At 34.3% G+C, this 21,407-nt stretch overlaps 1 protein-coding gene across 1 annotated transcript; it reads left to right on the top strand.

The window, feature by feature from the left end:
• The first annotated feature begins 882 nt into the window (after positions 1–882).
• On the top strand, positions 883–2,808 carry LOC122319192 (probable mannitol dehydrogenase). The gene is made up of 5 exons (XM_043137147.1): positions 883–1,080; positions 1,324–1,437; positions 1,567–2,080; positions 2,177–2,330; positions 2,437–2,808. The coding sequence occupies exons 1-5, from the start codon at positions 983–985 to the stop codon at positions 2,643–2,645; spliced, it is 1,089 nt and encodes a 362-aa protein (XP_042993081.1). The 5' UTR covers positions 883–982; the 3' UTR covers positions 2,646–2,808.
• The last annotated feature ends 18,599 nt before the right edge of the window (positions 2,809–21,407 follow it).

Genomic DNA, 21,407 nt, shown 5'->3' with positions numbered 1-21,407 from the left:
TTTTTCCACAAGCTTCAATGAATAAACTTTTAGTTCACCGTCGAGGCATTGTTCTCACTGTCACCCCCTTATCAAACCCATATAATCTCTACAATGACATGAGTTACCCACCTCAGATTGACGTCGACAATTTGTTTTTTAATTATGAATGAGCTAATAAAAACAGTGTGGGCTAATATTCAGTTACACAAATAAACAAATTATGATGAAACTAAAAGGCAAACCAGGTGCTGGAGCAGGAAAATGAACAAATGCCCCTTCAAAAATCGAAAATACAAAATAAAAAAATATATATATAAATTTACTAATAATCATTTATTTAACCATTCAAAAAATAAAAAAATAAAAATATATGAGTTAACATATTTGATGGACATATTTAATAATCTTATAATTATCCTATAATATTTGATGGACATCATTTATTTTTTTATAATTATCTTATTATCCTATAATATAATATTAAATTATAAATTTATAAATAATATATAATAAATAATCTTTATTCATTTAATATCATATTACCATAATCGAGTTGAAAACCAGATTATTCAGAAATTGCCGAACGGTCGATACGCAATCGTTACGATCGGACTTTCGCATGATTTCCACGACCATCCAAAACCGGACCCACATGTATTTGACCCTTGAGAACACTGATCTGAGACATTAGGAATTACGTAATCGAGTACGTCAGCCAAATTAAACCATGCACTCATCTCTGTATCGAAGACAAAAAGTAGTTAAAGAGATTACATAAGCCATTACCTCACGTATTTACCCCATTTGCTCACCCAATACGTCATCCCAACCCCAATTCAATACTCCACTCCCCCTATATATACATCGAAAGCTTGTTTCTGCCTCCACAATTCACATCCCATACTTATCATATATCTCTCCCTCATTGTTCTTGCTCTCACTCTATTGTTACTATTTGTTAGTTGTTTTTAAAGTACATAAGTGTCTAAAAAAGGTAAAAATGTCGAAAGCACCCGAGGAACAACACCCGGTAAAGGCCTTTGGATGGGCAGCTAAAGATTCTTCTGGCCTTCTCTCGCCTTTCAAATTCTCCAGAAGGTCCCCCCTTGATCTCTTGCTCTCCACCTTAATTCCATTCCTACTTGATCGGTTTTTCCTTCCTTTCAATCTTCTTCTCTTAGCATTTAAAGTAAATGTATTAATGTTTATTAGTTTCAAAGTTTCATCAACTAGCAAGGAAAAGGATCTATGCATTGTGATTGTCTCTCATTAGTTGTCATTATATATTGATTTCTCATGCTTCTGAGCTTTAAATTTGTGCTTTAAATGGTATATCTATAGGGCAACCGGAGACAAGGATGTAAGGTTCAAAGTTCTTTATTGTGGGATATGCCACTCCGACCTTCACAAGATTAAAAACGATTGGGGTAGTTCCAAATACCCACTTGTTCCTGGGTAAGTTTCCATTTCATTTTAAGCGATTTTGTAGCCTAAAAAAGATCAACAAACACGTCAATAGATCTTTTGGTACACAAAGTAACTATTGCAGTATGCAATAACGTTGCACTTTCATTTTAATTGCAGGCACGAAATTGTTGGGGAAGTGATAGAAGTAGGGAATGAGGTGAAGAAAGTTAAAGTGGGAGACAAAGTGGGAGTGGGATGCGTGGTTGGTGCATGCCACTCTTGCGAGAACTGCAACAATGACCTTGAAATTTATTGTCCCCGAACGATACTGACATATGATGACATTCATCACGATGGCACAATTACATACGGAGGCTTCTCAGACACTATGGTAGCTAATGAGCGCTACATCCTTCGATTCCCTGAAAACTTACCACTCGATGCTAGTGCTCCCCTTCTTTGTGCTGGGATAACACTTTACAGTCCTTTGAAATATTATGGGTTAGCGGAGCCGGGTAAACACATTGGGATTGTTGGCCTAGGTGGACTTGGTCATGTGGGTGTTAAATTTGCCAAGGCTTTTGGAGCAAAAGTGACTGTAATTAGTACCTCCACTAGCAAGAAGGATGAAGCTCTGGAGCATCTTGGTGCTGACTCCTTCTTACATAGTCGTGACCAAGAACAAATCCAGGTGAGTGTTATCTAACAACATTTTTCTCTAGTCCTGATCCTCTTGATGACCTGATAATATTAGAGAGCGATTGTTAAAAGTATTAAATTTGTACAGGCTGCACAGGGCACGTTCGATGGTATACTGGATACAGTTTCTGCTGTGCATTCCATTATGCCTTTAATTGGTCTATTAAAGTCTCATGGAAAGCTTGTTATGTTGGGTGCACCAGAGAAGCCACTGGAGCTACCAATCTTTCCTCTGCTTATGGGTAATTTCCTTTACAGTCAACTGCTAACTTTTCCCTATGTTTTTACCTGAAATTTCATCAGACTTTTCATCTATAGCTATAGAGCTAATAAGAATTGTTTTAACAGGAAGGAAAATGGTTGCGGGGAGCGCCACTGGAGGATTGAAGGAAACTCAAGAGATGATAGATTTTGCTGCAAAACATAACATCACAGCAGATATTGAGCTTATTCCAATAGACTACCTTAATAAGGCAATGGAGCGTCTTGCTAAGGGTGATGTAAGATACCGATTTGTCATTGACATTGGAAATAGCTTGGCTTCTACCAACCATTGAAGAATACTGGCCTTAACGATATGCATGTCTTCGTTTTCTTGTATTTGTTCCAATGAGTTTGTTTAAATGTTCACTCTTTTGCTTCTATCTCTAGCTGCCAAAACGAAGTTGTCCTTCTTGCATTAATCATCGTGGGATAAGAAAGAATTTTCCTTTTTTTTCATTTGTTTTTTACTACGTTGTTTATGTAATAAGGCGTTGCCTCATTTTTAATATGCTAAGTACATTGAGTCATTAAACAAGTATACATGCCGTAATTTCTACATCCACCATGCGAATCCATATTTGAGACCATCGAGAACAACAAATTCCAAATCTAATATATTAACTAAAAGTAATGTTTGATAGAGTTACAGAACGTACAAGTCCCGTCCACTCTTTAAAATATAGTTCATGAATCCACTATTAAAAATGAATTTTTTTATGTAGATCTCAAATTTATTCACTTTTTTTAAAAAATGAGTACATGTGATTTGTGTTCTGCCCCAGCCCTCATCACTTATGGTTTGGAGGCAGCCGGGATGTTAGCCACTCGGGTCATACACCCCTCACACAATGTGAATACATGGTGTGTGTGCTCGTATGTTGATAAATGTGTACAGTTAATTGGCGGCAAAAAAAAAAGGTAGTCATTAAAATCTAGCAATAATAGAAAATTGAAATACATCACAATCCTAATATCCATAAGCCACAAGTCTTGAAACTATGAACAAAAGAATATTGCATTCATCCATAAATAATCTAGCGCCAAAAATAACACTTAAATACATACGGGAATTAGTTCCAATATCCACACCTCAGGCAAAGCTAGACCTCTATACACATACCCATCTTCTGTATCAAATTCTTCGTGGAACCATAGGCGGAACTTTTACGGTAAGATTTCACAAAATTTCAACAAGTGAAAAATAAGACTAATGCTCAAAATACATACAAGTCTAAACAAGAAATCATGTAAACAAATAAATATAGAGAAAATATAATGCTTGACATTTTGCAATTTCTCAAACTCAATAATGCACCCATCAATCACACAAGACATTGCACACCCCTAAAAAGTACGTTTTGTTTTTTTAAAATCATATGTTTTATTAAGGTATGCACCATGGTCTCCCTAGGGGTGGCAATATGTGGCACGACTCGTTAACTCAACATGAACACAACATGATAATAGCAGATTTGCGTTTAATCTTAACGAGTCCGGATCAAAATGGGTTGACCCGTTAAAACACGATTATTTAACGGATTGATAATGGCTCAATCCGTTTTGACACGTTATAACCTATTATGACCTGTTAAGAATGGCACATTCGTGACCAAGTATCCTCTAGCTTCCATCAGCAAACAAGCAACGACGTCTACACTAAAGTGTTACCGTCTCATTCGAGCCTATTGTCACTCGACGACAACACAGGGAACATTATTCAATTTAATACACTCTTGAGTGACCAAAATAATTTAAAGGTTGATTGACAACAGTAAAAGTGTCAGCTAAGCTTGTCAATTTGTGGAAATAGTCTAAGATGGTTGTGTTTTCCTTTCTTGAGGGTGGAGAGGTGATAGTGCATATTCATGGAAGGGGCACAAGGGGTGGAGGAAAACATTCGTTCTAGACATATCCATACCTGCATGGAAGTGGTGCATTTCGTAACGTGTAAGAAGAGTTTCTATCAATGAGGAGTTCATGGCACTCAAAATAAATTGATCTTGCATATTCCATGTAAAGGCAAATTTAGAACAGAGGGTTGGGTGGGTGTATTGAGAAGAGGAGGATGGCAGGGTGTGGTGCCATCGATATAACCAAAAAAAAAAGTCCCTTGATGTGGGGGTGGCCTGTGCCTTCCAAAGGAGGTAATTGTCACGACTGAGTTTGAGTGAGGTGAAATTGGGAAGAGGAGTGATTGACGGAGGGAAGGTGTTTGATGAAATATTTGGCAGAGAGAAAACTGGAGAAGATATGTTGGACTCAGAGGGCTAGAAGTTTGGTCCCCAATTGAAATATTAAAAAAAAAAAAAAGGGAAGAAGAAGAAGAAGAGGAGGAAGAAGAAGAAGATCAAGAGAGGATGCGGGTCACTTGGCTCTTGATACCATGTTATTGTATGACTTTGTTGAATATATTCAGCTCACCAAATTATGGTGCAGCGTGTATTATTTATATAGATCACTTACAAATTTAAGTAGGAGTCTTAGTTCTAAGAGAGAATGATAAGAAATTGAACTAAACTACAACTATACAAAATAGTTTCCAAGTCTAACTATGAAATATGTAGTCTACTCTAACTGTGAAACATGTGTTTGTTTAATCCGATTGATCTTTATCTTGTGAAGATGCATTAGTGGCGTTCTGGACAGGAGCTTTGAGACAGTCCTTAACATTCTTCAATGCACTTATTCATGAGTTCTTGACAATATACTCTGCAAATTAAAGCTTTACTTGTAAAACAAAAGGACAGAACGTTAGAAACCATTAAGCCCTTATAAATTTTTCTTTTATTATGTAGTAAACCAAAAGTCTTCTTACGTTTGGATTTGGTTCAACTTGCAACAAATTGTACACCGTAGTATCTGTGATTTTTATATGTCATGTCACCCTTTTTCGCCCTTTGGAAATTGAAGTGTTAAACTATATGAAAGATATTTTATTAAATTTAACTATTAGTATGAATTAGTGTGGTACGTCAGATTTATTTTACAGAAAAAATTATAATATAATACGATATATCAGATCGAGTTACATTAGTTAATTTGCGAGCCTACTTTTAAAAGATTTCTTTGTGAATGAACTATTTCTCTTCTAAAAAATGATATGAATTTTTTTTTTTATAAAGGGATTGTGTAGCCTAACACATACATTAACAAACATGTGAAATTTTTATGCACCAAGTATTACTACCATGACATCAGACTTTCCTTTTAATTGTAGGAATGAAATTGTTGGGGAGGTGGGGAACAAGGTAAAGAAAGTTAAGTATGATCAGACAAAGTGGGAAAGGGATGCATGGTTAGTGCATGCCACTCCAGCGAGAATTGTAACAATGACCTTCAAATTTACTATCCCACGATTATACTAACCTACAGTAGCTAGCATTACTACGACGGATCGGTCACATATGGAGGCTACTCATACAGCATGGTAGCTGATGACCGGTATATCCTTTGATTACCCGAAAACATGTGACATGTCACTTGAGACAACGATTTGTGACAAATATTAGATAATTTGTGCAGGCTGCCACGGGCACACTTGATGGTATGCTAGACACAATATATGTTGTGCTTCCCATTTCGCCCTTAATTGGTCTATTGAAGGCCCATGGGAATGGGAATGCCTGTTATGGTGATGAGTGCACCGTAGAAGCCGCTTGAACTGCCCCATCTTTCCTCTGCTTCTGGATAATTTCCCAAAAGTCAACAACAAGAAAATTTTCCATTATTTTACGTTAACTTGTGTCTGTTTTGTTCATTCATATCTATGGAGTTAACATGACTTGTTTCGATTTTTATTTTACTTAATAAAGATGCACATACCGTTGTTGTTTAGGACTTACATATATAATCTGAACTTATTTTTGTAAGCCCATGTTAAAATATAATATAATTTAAATAACTAAATTCTTTTTGTATTATTACTACAAGAAAAATAGCTTTTTGCATCGCCAATAATTTTATAATATGATTTTTTGTTGCAAATAATTTTATACAACAATTATACCACCACAAAAAATATGTTCCGTCGTGAGGTCGCACAAATTTGTTGTAACTGCAAATACGTATTTGTGAAAGATAGTATTTAAAAAAAAAATACATTAAAACAATATATATCTTACCTTAAATTACAATTCATAAAGCAATTACACAAAGTACTTACTTCATATTCTAAGCAATTACATTATATTACAATCCAAAAAAAAAAAGAGTCTAGCCAAAAAACGTGATGCTTAGCTGAATTCTAGCACCTACACACAAGTCCATAGCTGTTAACCCCAAAATACATAATTTGTTTTGGATGTTTAGTTTGTGTATACATCATTTGCATGTGGTGGAGGTCGAAGTTCTTGGGAGATGCACTACAAGAAATTTAATTTTTAGGGATGAAATTTGTTAGGGACGAAATAAATTTTGTCCCTAAAAATACTTTTCAGAGACGAAATTTAAGTCTCAAAACATGGAGAACCTTATAAATCCGTTCGAACTAATACATATTAGTTTGAACCGGAGATTCTGAGACGAATTAGATCGTCTCAAAAAATCTAAACCGTTCGAACTAATAAAATTTAATTCAAACAGATAATTAATCTATTCGAATGCAATATAATTGGTTCGAAGTAAATAAAAATGTCTATATATTATATATTATGATTTACAATGAATTAAAATATTTATGAATTCATAAATTAATTTTATGTAATTAATTTAAAAATATTTTAGTTAAATAAATATTACTTTAAAGATAGTGTCATTTTTTCAATTATTGTGAACATTAAGTATAATGAGAAGAAAATATAATTAATAATAAAGAGGCTAGCAAACACTAAAAATAAAAACATGCATTAATTACATCCCAAAAGGAGTTAGACGTTCTATACAACATAAAAAAAAAAAAAAAAAAGGTAAAATAATAACTAATAATATCTATTTATTAAGTAAATCAAAATCATCCTTCCAGGTCCTTAAACTTTTCCATGATGGGCTAAATGAAGTCCATCAATATAATTTGGCAGTGCTCCACCAATATAGCTTGTACCTCATCCGAAGTAGCACCAGCAGGCTGTCTCTCAACAGGGGCAGCAGCAGTAGAAGCTGGATCAGTACGCGGAGGCTGATCCTGTACTGCATGAGTCTTCGGCAAGTGACCCTTGCTCTTGCTGAATGTGATCTTGTTAACGAGCCCCATCTGTGGTGACCTCCGCTTAGTCGAAGTCACTGTAACCCCCGATTGGAGTAAAAGGTTAGATATCAACAGTGCAAATGGTAGACTACCTCCACCCGAATAGCATGACTCTGTTCGAATGCGGAAGAAGAAATATAATGTCAAATCAATCGGCTCCCCTTGTGCTAACCGTAACAAAAATCTGGCCCGCTCGATCCCAAAATCAGTCTTGTGTTTTTTCGGATCAATGTTATACCCGACAATCAGATTAAGCATTCTAAAAAATGTTATACAGTCGGCCTGTCGGATCATTTTACTACCATCATATGGAGGAGCCGAAGGGTCTCACACTAGGTCACGAACTTGATCGTCTGTGAGACCATCATCAAGTACCTCATCGTCGCTCTCACTATCATCCAAGCCAGCATCCAACTCTACCGTCTGTACATCTAGCGCTAGCGATGAGGATGCAACTAGTGTGTCCTCTCTAGATGGTGCAGTCGCTGCTCTCACTGCTGCTGCAGGATATGCCTCGGGCTCCCACCACAAATCAAGAAACTCAACAATAACGCGGGAAGAGAAGATAATACTCACTCCCCAGACTACTAAGTTGTAGCACAAAGCATCACCAGACTGCTCTCCCATGGCACGGTAAAACTCATTGACCATCTCAGGATATGCTGTGCCCCTCTGCCGACAGATCGAGGTCCATCCACGATCGGGGATGATGTCATGTATGCTCCGTCCCTCCCAAGTGAGATCACGGAAGTCATCCAGAATGATCTCTCGCTCAACTAGTATAGGCCTCACGGCCGGCTAAGAAGGAGCTGCTTTACTACTTTGGCCTGTCTGGAGTCGGGAACGTTTTCTTCCGCTGTTGCTTGCCATTAGTATACTGTTGATCTATAAAATAATTATGTAATCTAATTAAAGTGAATTAGAGGAATGATGATGTTGTGCTGTAGTGTTTGGCAATTGCTTATTCGAATGGATTCCAATCCGTTCGAATAGGGGCTGCCAAATATCATCTTTAGTTCGAATGATTAAAATTCAATTCGAATAGCCTAAAATTCCATTCGAATGACGTTAAAGTCCATTCGAATGGAATTTAAAGTACTAATAAAAAAATTTGGACTAGTATATATATAATATATATTAGATAACTATATTATATAGGATAGAGTATTTAATTAGTTACTTATATATATTGTAAGTAACTAGTATATATATATAATAGTATATATATTATGCATTAGATGAGTATAAAATAGTATTGTGTAAAGCATTGCATTATAAAGTAATATACTAAGTATATAGTAAAGCATTGCATTAAATATAAGTATAAAATACATATATCTAATATATTTAGTTTGTATATTAGTAATAAACCAAGTACTTAGAATATATTATAAAGTATTATAGTACTATTAGTTTTCATATTTTTTTGCTATCTATACTATAATATCACTTAGTATTATACTATTAGTGATACTTAGTATTATACTTATAGTGATACTAATTATAAGTATAACACTATTAGTGATACTAAATAAAATATTATACTATTAGTAATACTTAATATTATAGATTGATAAGAAACTTAGTATTATGCTATTAGTGACACTTAGTATTATATAGTGTATATAATTTTAACATATACTAATAATAATATTGGGTGTATTATGTGTATATTTATATATTTCTATAATTATCTGTTCGAACGAATATAAAAAAGTTCGAATAGAGATAAAGTATGTTCGAACGATTTTTTTTTGTTTGGAGGGAAAATTCGCACTAAATTATCGGTATATGTTGGAGAATATTCCTTTTTTTTTTTGTTCGAACTCTTATATTGTTAGTTCAAACGAGAAAATATTGTGTGAAAAATTTGTGGTTTTTTTATTTTCGCGTTTGAACTTCTAAAAAATCCTTTCGAACGTAAATTCACATATTACTAACCCGATCATTTCACTTCATTTTCACTCGGATTGAAGTTTGAGAGAGGGAGAGAGAGCGTGGCAGAGGCTTTGAGAGAGTGTTGTGGAGAGAGAGAGCTTGGAAGAAGTGAGAGAGAAGAGATTCTTGAGAGAGAAAAGACAAGGACAAGAGGTAATATTTGTTTTTGTTATTTTTCATTCCGATTTTCATTTACAAGTATCTTGATATTTGTTGCATTTATTTGTTGGGATAGAACAGCAGTTTAATGTGTTTTATGCATATATAGGTATTGTGGATTGATATTTTTATTGGATTGCAAAAATTAGAGGTAAGTTTTTATAGTTTTCTAAGTTATTTAATAGTCATATTTAGGAATAATCATATAGTTTTCAATATATTGTATTAAAATATGCCATCATGTATGTGAAAATTGTGTTTTGTGGTTCAGTTTTTTGCTCTGTTTCGTAACTAGTTTCTAGCTTGGTCCCATTCAAACACTTTGAATACCGTTCGAACGGAATCTGATTCGACTAGAATTCCGTTCAAATATTTTGAGTTTTTGTTCGAACAGTATCAATTAAATAAATATTTATAATGTAATTATAAAATGTATAATTGTAAATATTTAAGTACTATAATTAAATAGATTAATACTTAAAATATAATTATAAAATATTTAATTAAAGAATTATAATGTATTAGTGAAAATATTTAAGTACTCTAATTAAATAGATTAATACTCTAAATATTCTTATAAAATATTTAATTAAATAATTATAATGAATTATTGAAAATATTTACGTACTCTAATTAAATTGATTAATTAGTTAAAATATAATTATAAAATATTTAATTAAAAAATTATAATTAAATATTTGAAAATATTTAAGTACTCTAATTAAGATGATTAATGCTTAAAATATAATTATAAAATATTTAATTAAAAAATTATAATTAAATATTTGAAAATATTTAAGTACTCTAATTAAGATGATTAATACTTAAAATAAACTTGTACAATATTTAATTAAAGAATTATAATGTATAATTAATTCTATTTAAGTACTCTAATTAAATAGATTAATACTTAAAATATAATTATAAAATATTTAATTAAAAAATTATAATTAAATATTTGAAAATATTTAAGTACTCTAATTAAGATGATTAACACTTAAAATATACTTATACAATATTTAATTAAAGAATTATAATGTATAATTAAAAATATTGAAGTGCTCTAATTAAATAGATTAATACTTCATTTTATGCATTAAAAATATTTAGGTAAATAATTATAGGGTCTACTTCAAAATCTTTAAGGGCCCATCATGTATACTTGTAATGTAATCTTGCAATGTATTTGTGATGTATACTTGTTATGTTTACTACTGAGCAGTTGGATTTTCTAGTTATTTTACATGTAGTTAAACCTTAGACCCGTTCGAGAATTGTGGGCAAATATTCTCTTAAAGAATGTTTGGGTACAACTCTTGAATTGTCCAAAATGGACAGTTTGGGATTCTATCATCTATATAGTATATATATTCAGTTAAAACTCCTGTGCTAGTCAATTAAAATTCTGGTTTAGCATTTTCTTAATTCTTCGAGTATATAGTTCGTAAGTTTCTCAGCCCATGAATAGGGTCGACGACTTATCGTGACTAGCATACTTGGAGAATTGTAGGGAAATGCTGTTGAAATTTTTACTAACATACGAGTTTTGGACTGAGTATATATACAATATAGATGATAGTCTCTCGAATAGGATAGGACCAACTATCTTAAAAATAGATGGTAATTAAACACGTGTATTGTAATAGTTTATTAATAGTGTTTATCCTATGAATGGATAAGAGTTGGATGTTGTTAAGAGATAGACTCTGTCGAGACTATAAGCAATATTCACAACGGGTGAAGTCTATTTTAGAATTTGCTTGTGGGAGTGTTGACAGTCGAGGATTTATAAGATGCCCATGCAAGAAGTGCAAATATCTTAGTTCATATAATATGATGGCTATGAAGGATCATTTATTCGTAAATGGAATTGATCCTAAATATTCACATTGGGCTTTACATGGTGAACCATTTCCTGAAAGAGTTAGATTTGGCAGTCATCTCAATCAGATGAATGAATGTAACGAGATCGACACGGAGGACATAAATGTTGATGTTTCTGATGATAGTTATGATAATGGAGAAGATATGACTGAAATGTTAGGTAATGTTAGGGGATCTTGGCGTAGGCATATTTGGTGCCAGGGATGGAGAAGGAACATCTACACAATCAATTGAGGGAAATGAAGACTTTGGATCACTGTGGGAGGATGCACAACGAGAATTGTACGAAGGGTGCACCCGTCATAGCAAGTTGTCATTCACTGTCAAGCTGCTCCATATTAAGTCTACTTGTCGTATTTCTGCAAAGGCTATCGATATGCTACTTGAATTATTTAAAGAGGTTTTCCTACAGGATAACGTAGTATCTCAAAATTTTTATGAAGCGAAGAAATTGAAGCGAGGGTTAGGATTTGATTATAATATCATCCACGCATGTAAGAATGATTGTGTTCTCTTCTAGAAGCAATATGTAGAATTTGATTCATGTCCAGTGTGTCATGAGTTAAGATAGACATCAGATAAGCGTAATGTACCCCATAAAGTGCTAAGACATTTTCCACTTATTCCTCGACTTCAGAGATTGTTTACTTCCCTGATGACTGTGACAGATATGACTTGGCATCACACAGAAATAGTTCAAAATGATCAATTCGTCACGCATCCTGTAGATTCCTTACAATGGAAGAAATTTGATTACGAGTATCCATAGTTTGCCAGAGAACCTTGCAATGTACGTCTTGGTTTAACAACTGATGACTTTAATCCATTTGGCAACATAAGCACTTCTCATAGCACCTGGCCTATCATAGTAATGCTTTATAATCTGCCACCATGGAAATGTATGAAGGATCCTTATTTTATGATGACTCTATTGATCCTAGGGCCAAGGTCACAAGGAAATTAAATAGACGTATATTTGCAGCCAATGATGGCAGAGTTGAAAGAGTTGTGGGAACAGGGTGTCAATACATATGATGCAGCCTTGTCACGTGAATTCAAGATGCATGTTGCAGTACTTTGGAAAATAAATGATTTCCCAGCATACGGGAACTTGTCTAGGAGGAGCACAAAAGGAAAAATGGCTTGTTCTGTTTGTAACAAAGATACACAGTCTCAGTGGTTAAGGAATGGCCGAAAATTATGTTTCATGGGACACCGTCGATATCTACCTCATGATCATAGATGGCATTCAAATATAACAATGTTTGATGGAAGGGTTGAGCGTAGGTCATCACCGCTAGAGTATTCTGGTGGTGATATTCTCACTTAATTAGAAGATGTTCCAGACAACAGATTTGGAAAAAATGCAAGATGTCGAAAGAGAAAAAGACAAGCAGTGGAATTGAATTGGACAAAAAAAGTATTTTTTTTGAGTTGCCATACTGGTATACCTTAACACTGCGTCACAATCTAGATGTTATACACATTGAAAAAAATATATGTGAGAATATTTTGGGTACCCTAATGTCAATATAAGGGAAGACAAAAGATACAGTCAACTCTCGTAAGGATTTGAAGGAGTTGGGAATAAGATCGGAGTTGCATTTGCAAGATACTGGGTTGTCAGCTTATATGCCCCTTGAATGGTATACACTTTCAAGTGATGAGAGAAAGAAATTTTGTGACTGGTTCATGACAATCAAATTACCCGATGGTTATGCTTCGAACATGTCAAGATGTGTCCGAGCTCATGATTGGAAGATAACTGGTCTCAAAAGTCACGACTACCATATATTTCTGCAGCGATTGTTGCTAATTGGTGTGTGCGGAAAGCTTACTGAAGATATTCGTACAGCTCTCACAGAATTAAGGCAATTTTTCAGGAGTATTTGCAATAGAATATTGAAATTTGATGCCTTATTAAAAATAGAAGTTGACATTGCATTGATATTGTGCAAGTTGGAGAGTTTGTATCCGCCTTCATTCTTTGATGTAATGGTTCATTTGGCTGTGCATCTACCTCGTGAGGTTTTAGTTGTTGGCACCGTTCAGTATAGATGGATGTATTCTATTGAACGGTTTTTGGAAAAACTTAAGTAATCTGTGGGGAATAAGGCTCATCCGGAAGGATCAATCACAGAGTCATACATTCATAATGAGTGACATACATGTTGTTCAATGTATTTTTCTGGAGTTGATACTAGATTTACGAGACCGGATCGAAATTATGAAGGTGGACAAATGGGAGTTTCGTCAGCATTTACCGTGTTTCCCCAGAAAGTACGTCCCATAGGTGCACAAGGAGGCTATGACCTATGTGGGTGAGAGTTTGAAAGAGCTCGATGGTATGTCTTGAATAACTGTGAAGAGATTGAATACTATTTGAGGTTAGTGATCATCATCTAATTTAATAGTATTTTTAAGTGTATTTATAATAATATAGTATATATTGATACAAATTAATAGCTCACATTAACATACGCAGCGAACATATACAACTACTTTGCACGAATGGTGTGACTGGCATAGAAAAGACGCACGAAGAAGAATTTGTCTCGTAATTTGAACATACGGTATTACTAAAAAAAATATGCACAATTATTTTGAACTTTATACATTTTGTAAGTGTCACCATATCTATATATGATATTGATATAAGTATAATAAAATTTATTTATGTAGGTTGCATCGAAATATAGTGAATATTCAGGTGAAATCTCATCAGAAGTATATGCTTTGGCATTTGGTCTGTCTAAGCGGGCTATCCAATATTCAGGATGTTTGGTGCGTGGATATAGATTTCACACAGCAGACAAAGAACGATATAGGAAAACTCATAATTGTGGAGTCATAGTCGAAGAAAGCCATGGGGATGATAATATCGATTTTTACGGAATTGTGGAAGATATCATAGCGTTAAAGTATGTGGGGGGATATATAGTCTAATTATTTAAATGTAATTGGTAGGATGTCTCAAATCCTAGGTTGGGAGTGCGTAAGGATGAATATTTTGTAAATGTCAATACATCTCGCAAATGGTATGAGGACGATCTTTTCATTCTCGCATGCCAAGCAAATCAAGTTTTTTATTTAGATGATCCAGAGTTCGGAAATCCATGGTGGGTAGTCGAGAAGTTTGCACCAAGAAATATATATGATTATATTCTAGAAGCAGACAAACCACATGAAGAAGTTGATAGTCTAGACCATGAAGAAGCATATCAAGAAAACGAATTAGGCATCAATCTATTTGTTGATCTAAGCCAATATGACATGGTTCCATTGCACAGAGAAGATGTTCAACCCGAAGTAATTGAAGGTGACATGTCGGAAGAACATGAATCAACTGAAGTGTCTACTGAGGATGAGAGCGACTGGTCCAACAAAACTGATACCAAATGATTTTCAAACAGATATTTGTGTAGGTATAATTCTTATAAAAATATGAAATGTATCTTGTTCGAATAATAATTTATTATAATTTCAAACAGATATGCCTCCTAAACGCAAAAGAACACGTGAGTCATCCCCACCACATACTAACTCCCCGTGTGATTCACCTGCCAACAATGGTGGGCCAACATCACCAAAACCAGAACAAGGTATTTTATCACTGTATATCTTTCAAATAAAATAATTTAATTAAAATAATACTTTAATTTTTGTATATATAGCTGTTGTAAACCAGCGCCGAGTTAGAGGCATTACGAGAGGTGTCTACATAGAGAAAGTAAGGAAAGTGGGTAAAATTAAAGTTGATATACCTGATGATCACACCGGTCGCTCTGGGATTCGGCAGCTTGGCTTGCTTCTAATGTTGGTACACTTACTCGCACGTATGCACCGATGGCTACATCCTCCTAGGCTAAAGTTTCCCAAGATCTGAAAGACCACATCAAAAATCGTTGTCTGATAATAAGTTACTTTGTATAATATTTTTATTTAAATAACTTTTGAAATTATACTAATTATTTATAATTTTTTGAAGGACAAGTTTGAACTAAATTTTGGCCGACGAGATGATCGACTAACGATTGAGGAACTAATGTCGAATGCATTCCGGAGGTACAAAGGTCGATGCCATGCACATTATCAGAAGTTCAGTACTACGACAGAGGCGCGTCAAAATCCATTCCAAGCAATGCCACCAAACGAATGGGAGAAAGTTTGTGATCTGTTTGAAGATTCTGCTTATTAAGTAATTTCGCTGCTATCTTTTTTTAATAATATATTATAAATGTATTTGACATAAAATTATAATACTTTTTTTTAGCAATAGAGTACGGTGAACAAAGCAAATAGATCAAATTTAACGATACACTATCATGCGGATTCTCAATCTTTTCATCACTTGTAAAAAAAAATTGTTAGTTATTTTAGTCTCCATTAAATATTAATATATACACTTTTCTGGTTTAAATTCTGATATTAATTTTCATTTTGTAGCAAGAAGAAATTCCTACTGATTATGATCTGACCCAATTGTATGCTAAAGTACATAAAAATCGTGATGGTGTTTGAAGCAATCCTGAGGCAGAGGCAAATTATGTAAGTTTAAGTTTATTTAATTCCATTGTCTAAATATATTTTTGTTACCTATACTAATTTTAATGTTTTTCTTTTTGTAGGACAAGATTATATCTCTTAAAGACACCGCTGCGGATCCATCTGATGAATCATCTGTCAACGATGCTCAAATCTTTTCTCAAGTTCTTGGATCACGTTCTGGATAGTTGAGGGACTTAGGACATTGCGTGAAACCATCCTCAACATCTTCATCCTCTTCTAAAGCCAGATCAAATGACGACAAGACTAAGAAATTAGAGGAAGCTGCACTTGGGATAGAACGATTGAGGTCGAAGGAAAAAGAGTTGCTGACCCGATTAGATCAAGCAACAGATTTAGAGGTAAGATTAGAAGAGAGTCTATAATTAAATAACCAAAAAATGTTTGAACAATTCCAGTCAATGATGTCCCAAAACCCTATGCTACCACTACCACCACAATCATAATTCATTTTGTTTTTTTAATTGCCTTTATTTATGATGTTTGTAAACATTTGAACAATTGATGTATATAGATTACAATTTGTATTAGTATGTTCTTTTTAATTAAATTTCATTTTGTTTGATTAATACCGTTCGAACTTTAAATAACCCGTTTGAATGGTAAATTACCATTTATGGATACATTCGAACAAAAACATATCCATTTGAACAAAAAAAAACCCATTCGAACGTATCGAAAAATACAATCCATGCGTTCGTTCGAACAATTAAATACTCATTCAAATAACGTTATTTTTCAAAACTCCGTTCGAACAGAAGATTTCCATAAATAGATTGTATGTTCGAACAGTTAATATTTTTCTTCGAACAAAAGTCACTTAAAAATGTGTTGGTTCGAATGGCCTTGATCAGATATGGTTATTGGTTCGAATTAACATTTCATGTTGTTCGAACAGAAATTTTTTCATTCGAACTTGATTCTAAGATGACATTTTTTTGTCTCAAAAAAAAATTTCCATTCCAACGGTTTTGATTAGTTCGGCCCAATTTTGTCCCTAAAAGTACTTTTTGTCTCCGAAAAGTTTCTAAGACGGTCTTTCTGAGACAAAATATAGACAAAAATTTTTCTTCTCCAAAAATTTCTAGGGACGAAATTTGGATGTTTTGAGACAATTTTTTATCTCAAAAAACCAATTCTCTTGTAGTGATGCCTGCAACCATGCAAACATTGGACTGCATGTGCAACGAAGGCAAAGTAAAGACATTAATGGATCGAGAAGTTCATGATGACAAATCCCAATACACCATAACCTACCAATTTACAAAACTTTGCTAGTCAACCATTGGCAAGAATTTGAAGAAACTATAAGAGGTTTTACCAGCACATTGGCTAGCTGGCTAGCTGTAAGATAAAGCAAATTAAAGAAGTTAGATTAAGCTTAAGTAGGCAATAATTCAAATGGGCAAAGTAGAATTAAAGGTCATATATATATGGGCAAGTGATTATCGATACCTTTCTTTGAATCTTATGAATTTCTCTTTTAGGCTACAGCTTATTAATACAACATCGTCTACCCAATTAAGCCAAGGAGCCTTGATCGACTTCATTTAATATGCGATCATGGATAAGCTTGAATTACATACACTTGAGGTTATAGTCCATGACACACATCTGATAATACTCAGTCTAAGAATGAGTATACAAAATAATTAGGGACTGGTTAAGATTTGAGCATGTTTTCTATGTTACATGCACTTGATCAGTTTATATATAGTACACAAAACTACTTGTTATAGGACAGAGTTCCAACATCCATTGTTTCAGACCGACATTCTCTTTTCACAATAAAATTTCCAAATGATAAATAAAAGCAATGGCTTTTAATAGGAACAAGATTGCACTTCATTACTGCCACTACAAGAAATTAGGCTTTTTGCAGCGTTTTTAATTATGCTGCAATTAAAATCGCTGCAATAGATATCCTTTTGCAGCGAAATATTACTCCTTGCAATTTTTTTACATCGATCCACGGTTTAATGAAGCGGGGCGCTTCACTTAGTTTTTTACAACAAAATTTGAGGCTATAGCGACGACAATATGCGTTGCAAAAAAAAAAAAAAACTTCTTGCAACGGCCTAATATCGTTGCTACGGGCTACGGGCGCGAAAACGGAGGAGAATTTGTTTTTCCCCCCCGAAACCTCTATGATCGAGTTCAGAGTTCCACTTCGCGCCTCTTGCCCATTTCTCCTACCTTCAGTACCCAGGAGACCAACTTCATATCTTCGGCTGGAAATCTACCACCATTCTCGCCTACGTTCCGAACCCCTCCCTCTCCACCACCTCATTTCCCTTCCGTGGAAGCCACGGTCCTTGTTTCCTCCCCATCCCACTGTGTGGGTTTGTGATTACTATCGGTGTGATTTTATTTCAGGGTAGATCTTTACATCGGACGTTGCCATTGTCGAACCTAACAATTGTTGCAGTCCTTCCGTCACCACAGGTATTGATTCTACTCATTTTCCTCTCTCTCCCCCTTCATCCGCGGTCGCTGCTTTGCATAAATGGGAGCTTATTAGCATGTAGAGGTTATGGTAGATGTTGGAATCTGAAAGCTACCATTATTTTCTTTCACCAATTTTTTATTTTATTTCATTTATATCTGCATTTTTTGATCGCTGTAGATGTTGGTTTTATGAAATTAGGCCTAAATTTACTAGGTTATAGTTTTAAATTGCTAACTAACCGCTGATTGACATTCCCTTTCGCTTGAAGTCCCTAATTATCCAGATTTTAGGTTAGGATTTGAATAGCATCGAAAAATGTTAAGTTTATGTATATCAGGTATTGGAGGAATTCTGCTTTTCTTGCTTATTCCAACGTGAATGCAATAGGTACATCTTTAGGATAACTGTTTTCCTAAATTTGTTATCTTCTTGAACAAATTGTATAAGATGCACCCAATATATTCATTGATGATGAACATTATGGTCTATGATGCATTGAAATGATTTTTGTTTTTTTTTTTTTTTCCTGTCTCATACTAGGTGCTAAGTTGCTACATGAGGTGGAAATTTTAAAACTTAAATCACCTAACAATTAAAGTATATGAGTTCAATGCCTTGGTCATAGATACACTTTGTTGTGTATGTCTAGTGCCACAAAGATGTCTAAAATGATTTGCAAGTTTTAGTTAATTTTGGTTTGGCTGAGTATGGTTTATTTTGAGAAGCAAGTGCACTTCAACAAGAACTTTTTTCCAATGAATGAGAAGCAGTATATGTTTAGTACATTATTTATTCTAATTATTTCTTTCAAGTAGATTGCAAATACTACATTTTTCCAAATTATTGATGCACCCTATATTCTGCCTAACTCATGAGTTTGTCTTGCTAGTGTTTTTCTGGTCTGGTCACCATGCTTGTGCATACCCTGTTTCTCTCTCTCACTTTATAATTTGGCTCTTCTTGGATTTTTCTACCATCTCTAGCTCTTTTCTGACATTTTCCTGCATCTTTTCCTCATTGAGGTAGATAAGTCAATGAGGATTTAACCAGCCAGCCGACCTATAAATTGCAAAATTTACTTAATTTTCATTTCAATTGATCTGCCATGTTGTAACTCACAAGTTCCATCATATATGTCCTCTGTTTTTTTCTTTATTAATGTTAATGTGATGCATGGTGGAACTTAAGGGAGCGTTGCAATGATCCCTCTCAATAAATGGAATATGGTTTGCAATGTTTGCATAAGTTGTTCTGCTAGCATACAAGAAACTGTTTTTTCACATCTAATTCTAAACTCATCAGTCTATACCTTTTGCTACTGCCATAAACAAAAATAGTTTACTATTGGATTTATAATATGATGCATGATATTATAAGTGATATTGTAATTTTATTATAAACATTGAGAATTGTGCATATTTTCTTAATGTTGAGATGTTTGGATGTTGAGATGGGATGAGATGGATTGAGACCATCTCAACATCCAAACATCTCACCCTAGGTAGTCTAATACACCAAAATTTACATACATATATATATATAGGAGTACTATAATTGCATGCATGGATGATGAAGTTCATATGTAGCATAGTGTGAAAGGTCGATGGCAAGTGGGGCCAGGCCGCCAGGATACGAACGATGAAGGTGTGTAGGGGGTGGAAGAAAGATGAGGACTGAGGAGCACCTCAGCTTAGAGCAGGGTCCCATTAGATCACGAACTTCTTGCATGCAGTTGTGTATATAAGCTGTAAATTATAGATGACAGTTGACACAAACACAACTGCATGGGCAGGACAAAAAGCTGCAAACCCACTCAGTCTATCACGTTAGATCATGACACTACCTCCTCATGCATGCATGTTCAGCTCTTTGAGATCTCTTTCTTGGTCTCTCCCCAGCAAAAAAAACTAATTAATGATAATATAATAATGAGGATAACTCGATGCTAAGTACATGTTCATGATCATGACCATTCTTTTTACTTATTTTTCCAGGAAAGAAAACGAGTACATTCTGAATGGCCTTTACTGGACAGCAAGCATGTTATAGTTGGAGGTGGCTTTGCTGGAACATCTTATTCATTTTTGCAAAGAATAGGTGCAATAAGGGTTGGATGATTAGAGAAATTTTAGCAGTACTTTAAAATGTATCAAGCTATCCCTCCGTCTATATAAATTATAATGTAAATGAATTTATAATTTGACTTGGGTAAGGATCCTTGAGTACTTTGTTGTTATTTTCTATGTAGTCATTGTATTATTAAGTAAAGAGAATTAAATCCTAGCTGATCTACTAACTTTGCTTCTAATACAGTGAAAAAAATTACTGAAACTGTATGTTTATTAATGATTTTTTTTTTTAATTTTGTAATTAAGTATTTGCAGCGATTTTTTGTCGATGCAAATAGGCCAAAATTCGTTGCAAATAATCAGTTTCAGCGATTTTAGTCCTTGAAAAAATGTAAAATGCAACAAAGGAAGCAAGCGTTGCTTTTGGGCTTTTGCAGAGCTTTTTATTTTTTGCAGCGATTTTAGTCCTTGCAAAAAGTGTTAAATGCAACAAAAAAGCAAGTGCTGCTTCTGATATGGCACATTTGCAGCGTTTTTATGGAAATTTGCAGCGATAAATAGACGCTGCAAAAAGTATCAAAAGCAGCGGTAGAATGGTATGTTGCTTTTGACGTACACAAATTGCAGCGCTTATAAATCAATTGCAGCGATTTTAAGTGTTGCAAAAAATGGCAAAAGCAACGAACCAAATGTAGCGCTGCTATTGTTGGGAGGCTATTGCAGCGAAATTTAATGATATAGCAAGGATAAATTTCGCTGCAATTGATCAAATGCAGCGCCATGGCAGTCACATGGGGTGGCCTTTTGC

The sequence above is a fragment of the Carya illinoinensis genome, chromosome 8 (genome assembly GCF_018687715.1).
Source record: "Carya illinoinensis cultivar Pawnee chromosome 8, C.illinoinensisPawnee_v1, whole genome shotgun sequence".
NCBI lineage: Eukaryota > Viridiplantae > Streptophyta > Magnoliopsida > Fagales > Juglandaceae > Carya > Carya illinoinensis.
This window is presented reverse-complemented; position numbering and strand designations above follow the sequence as displayed.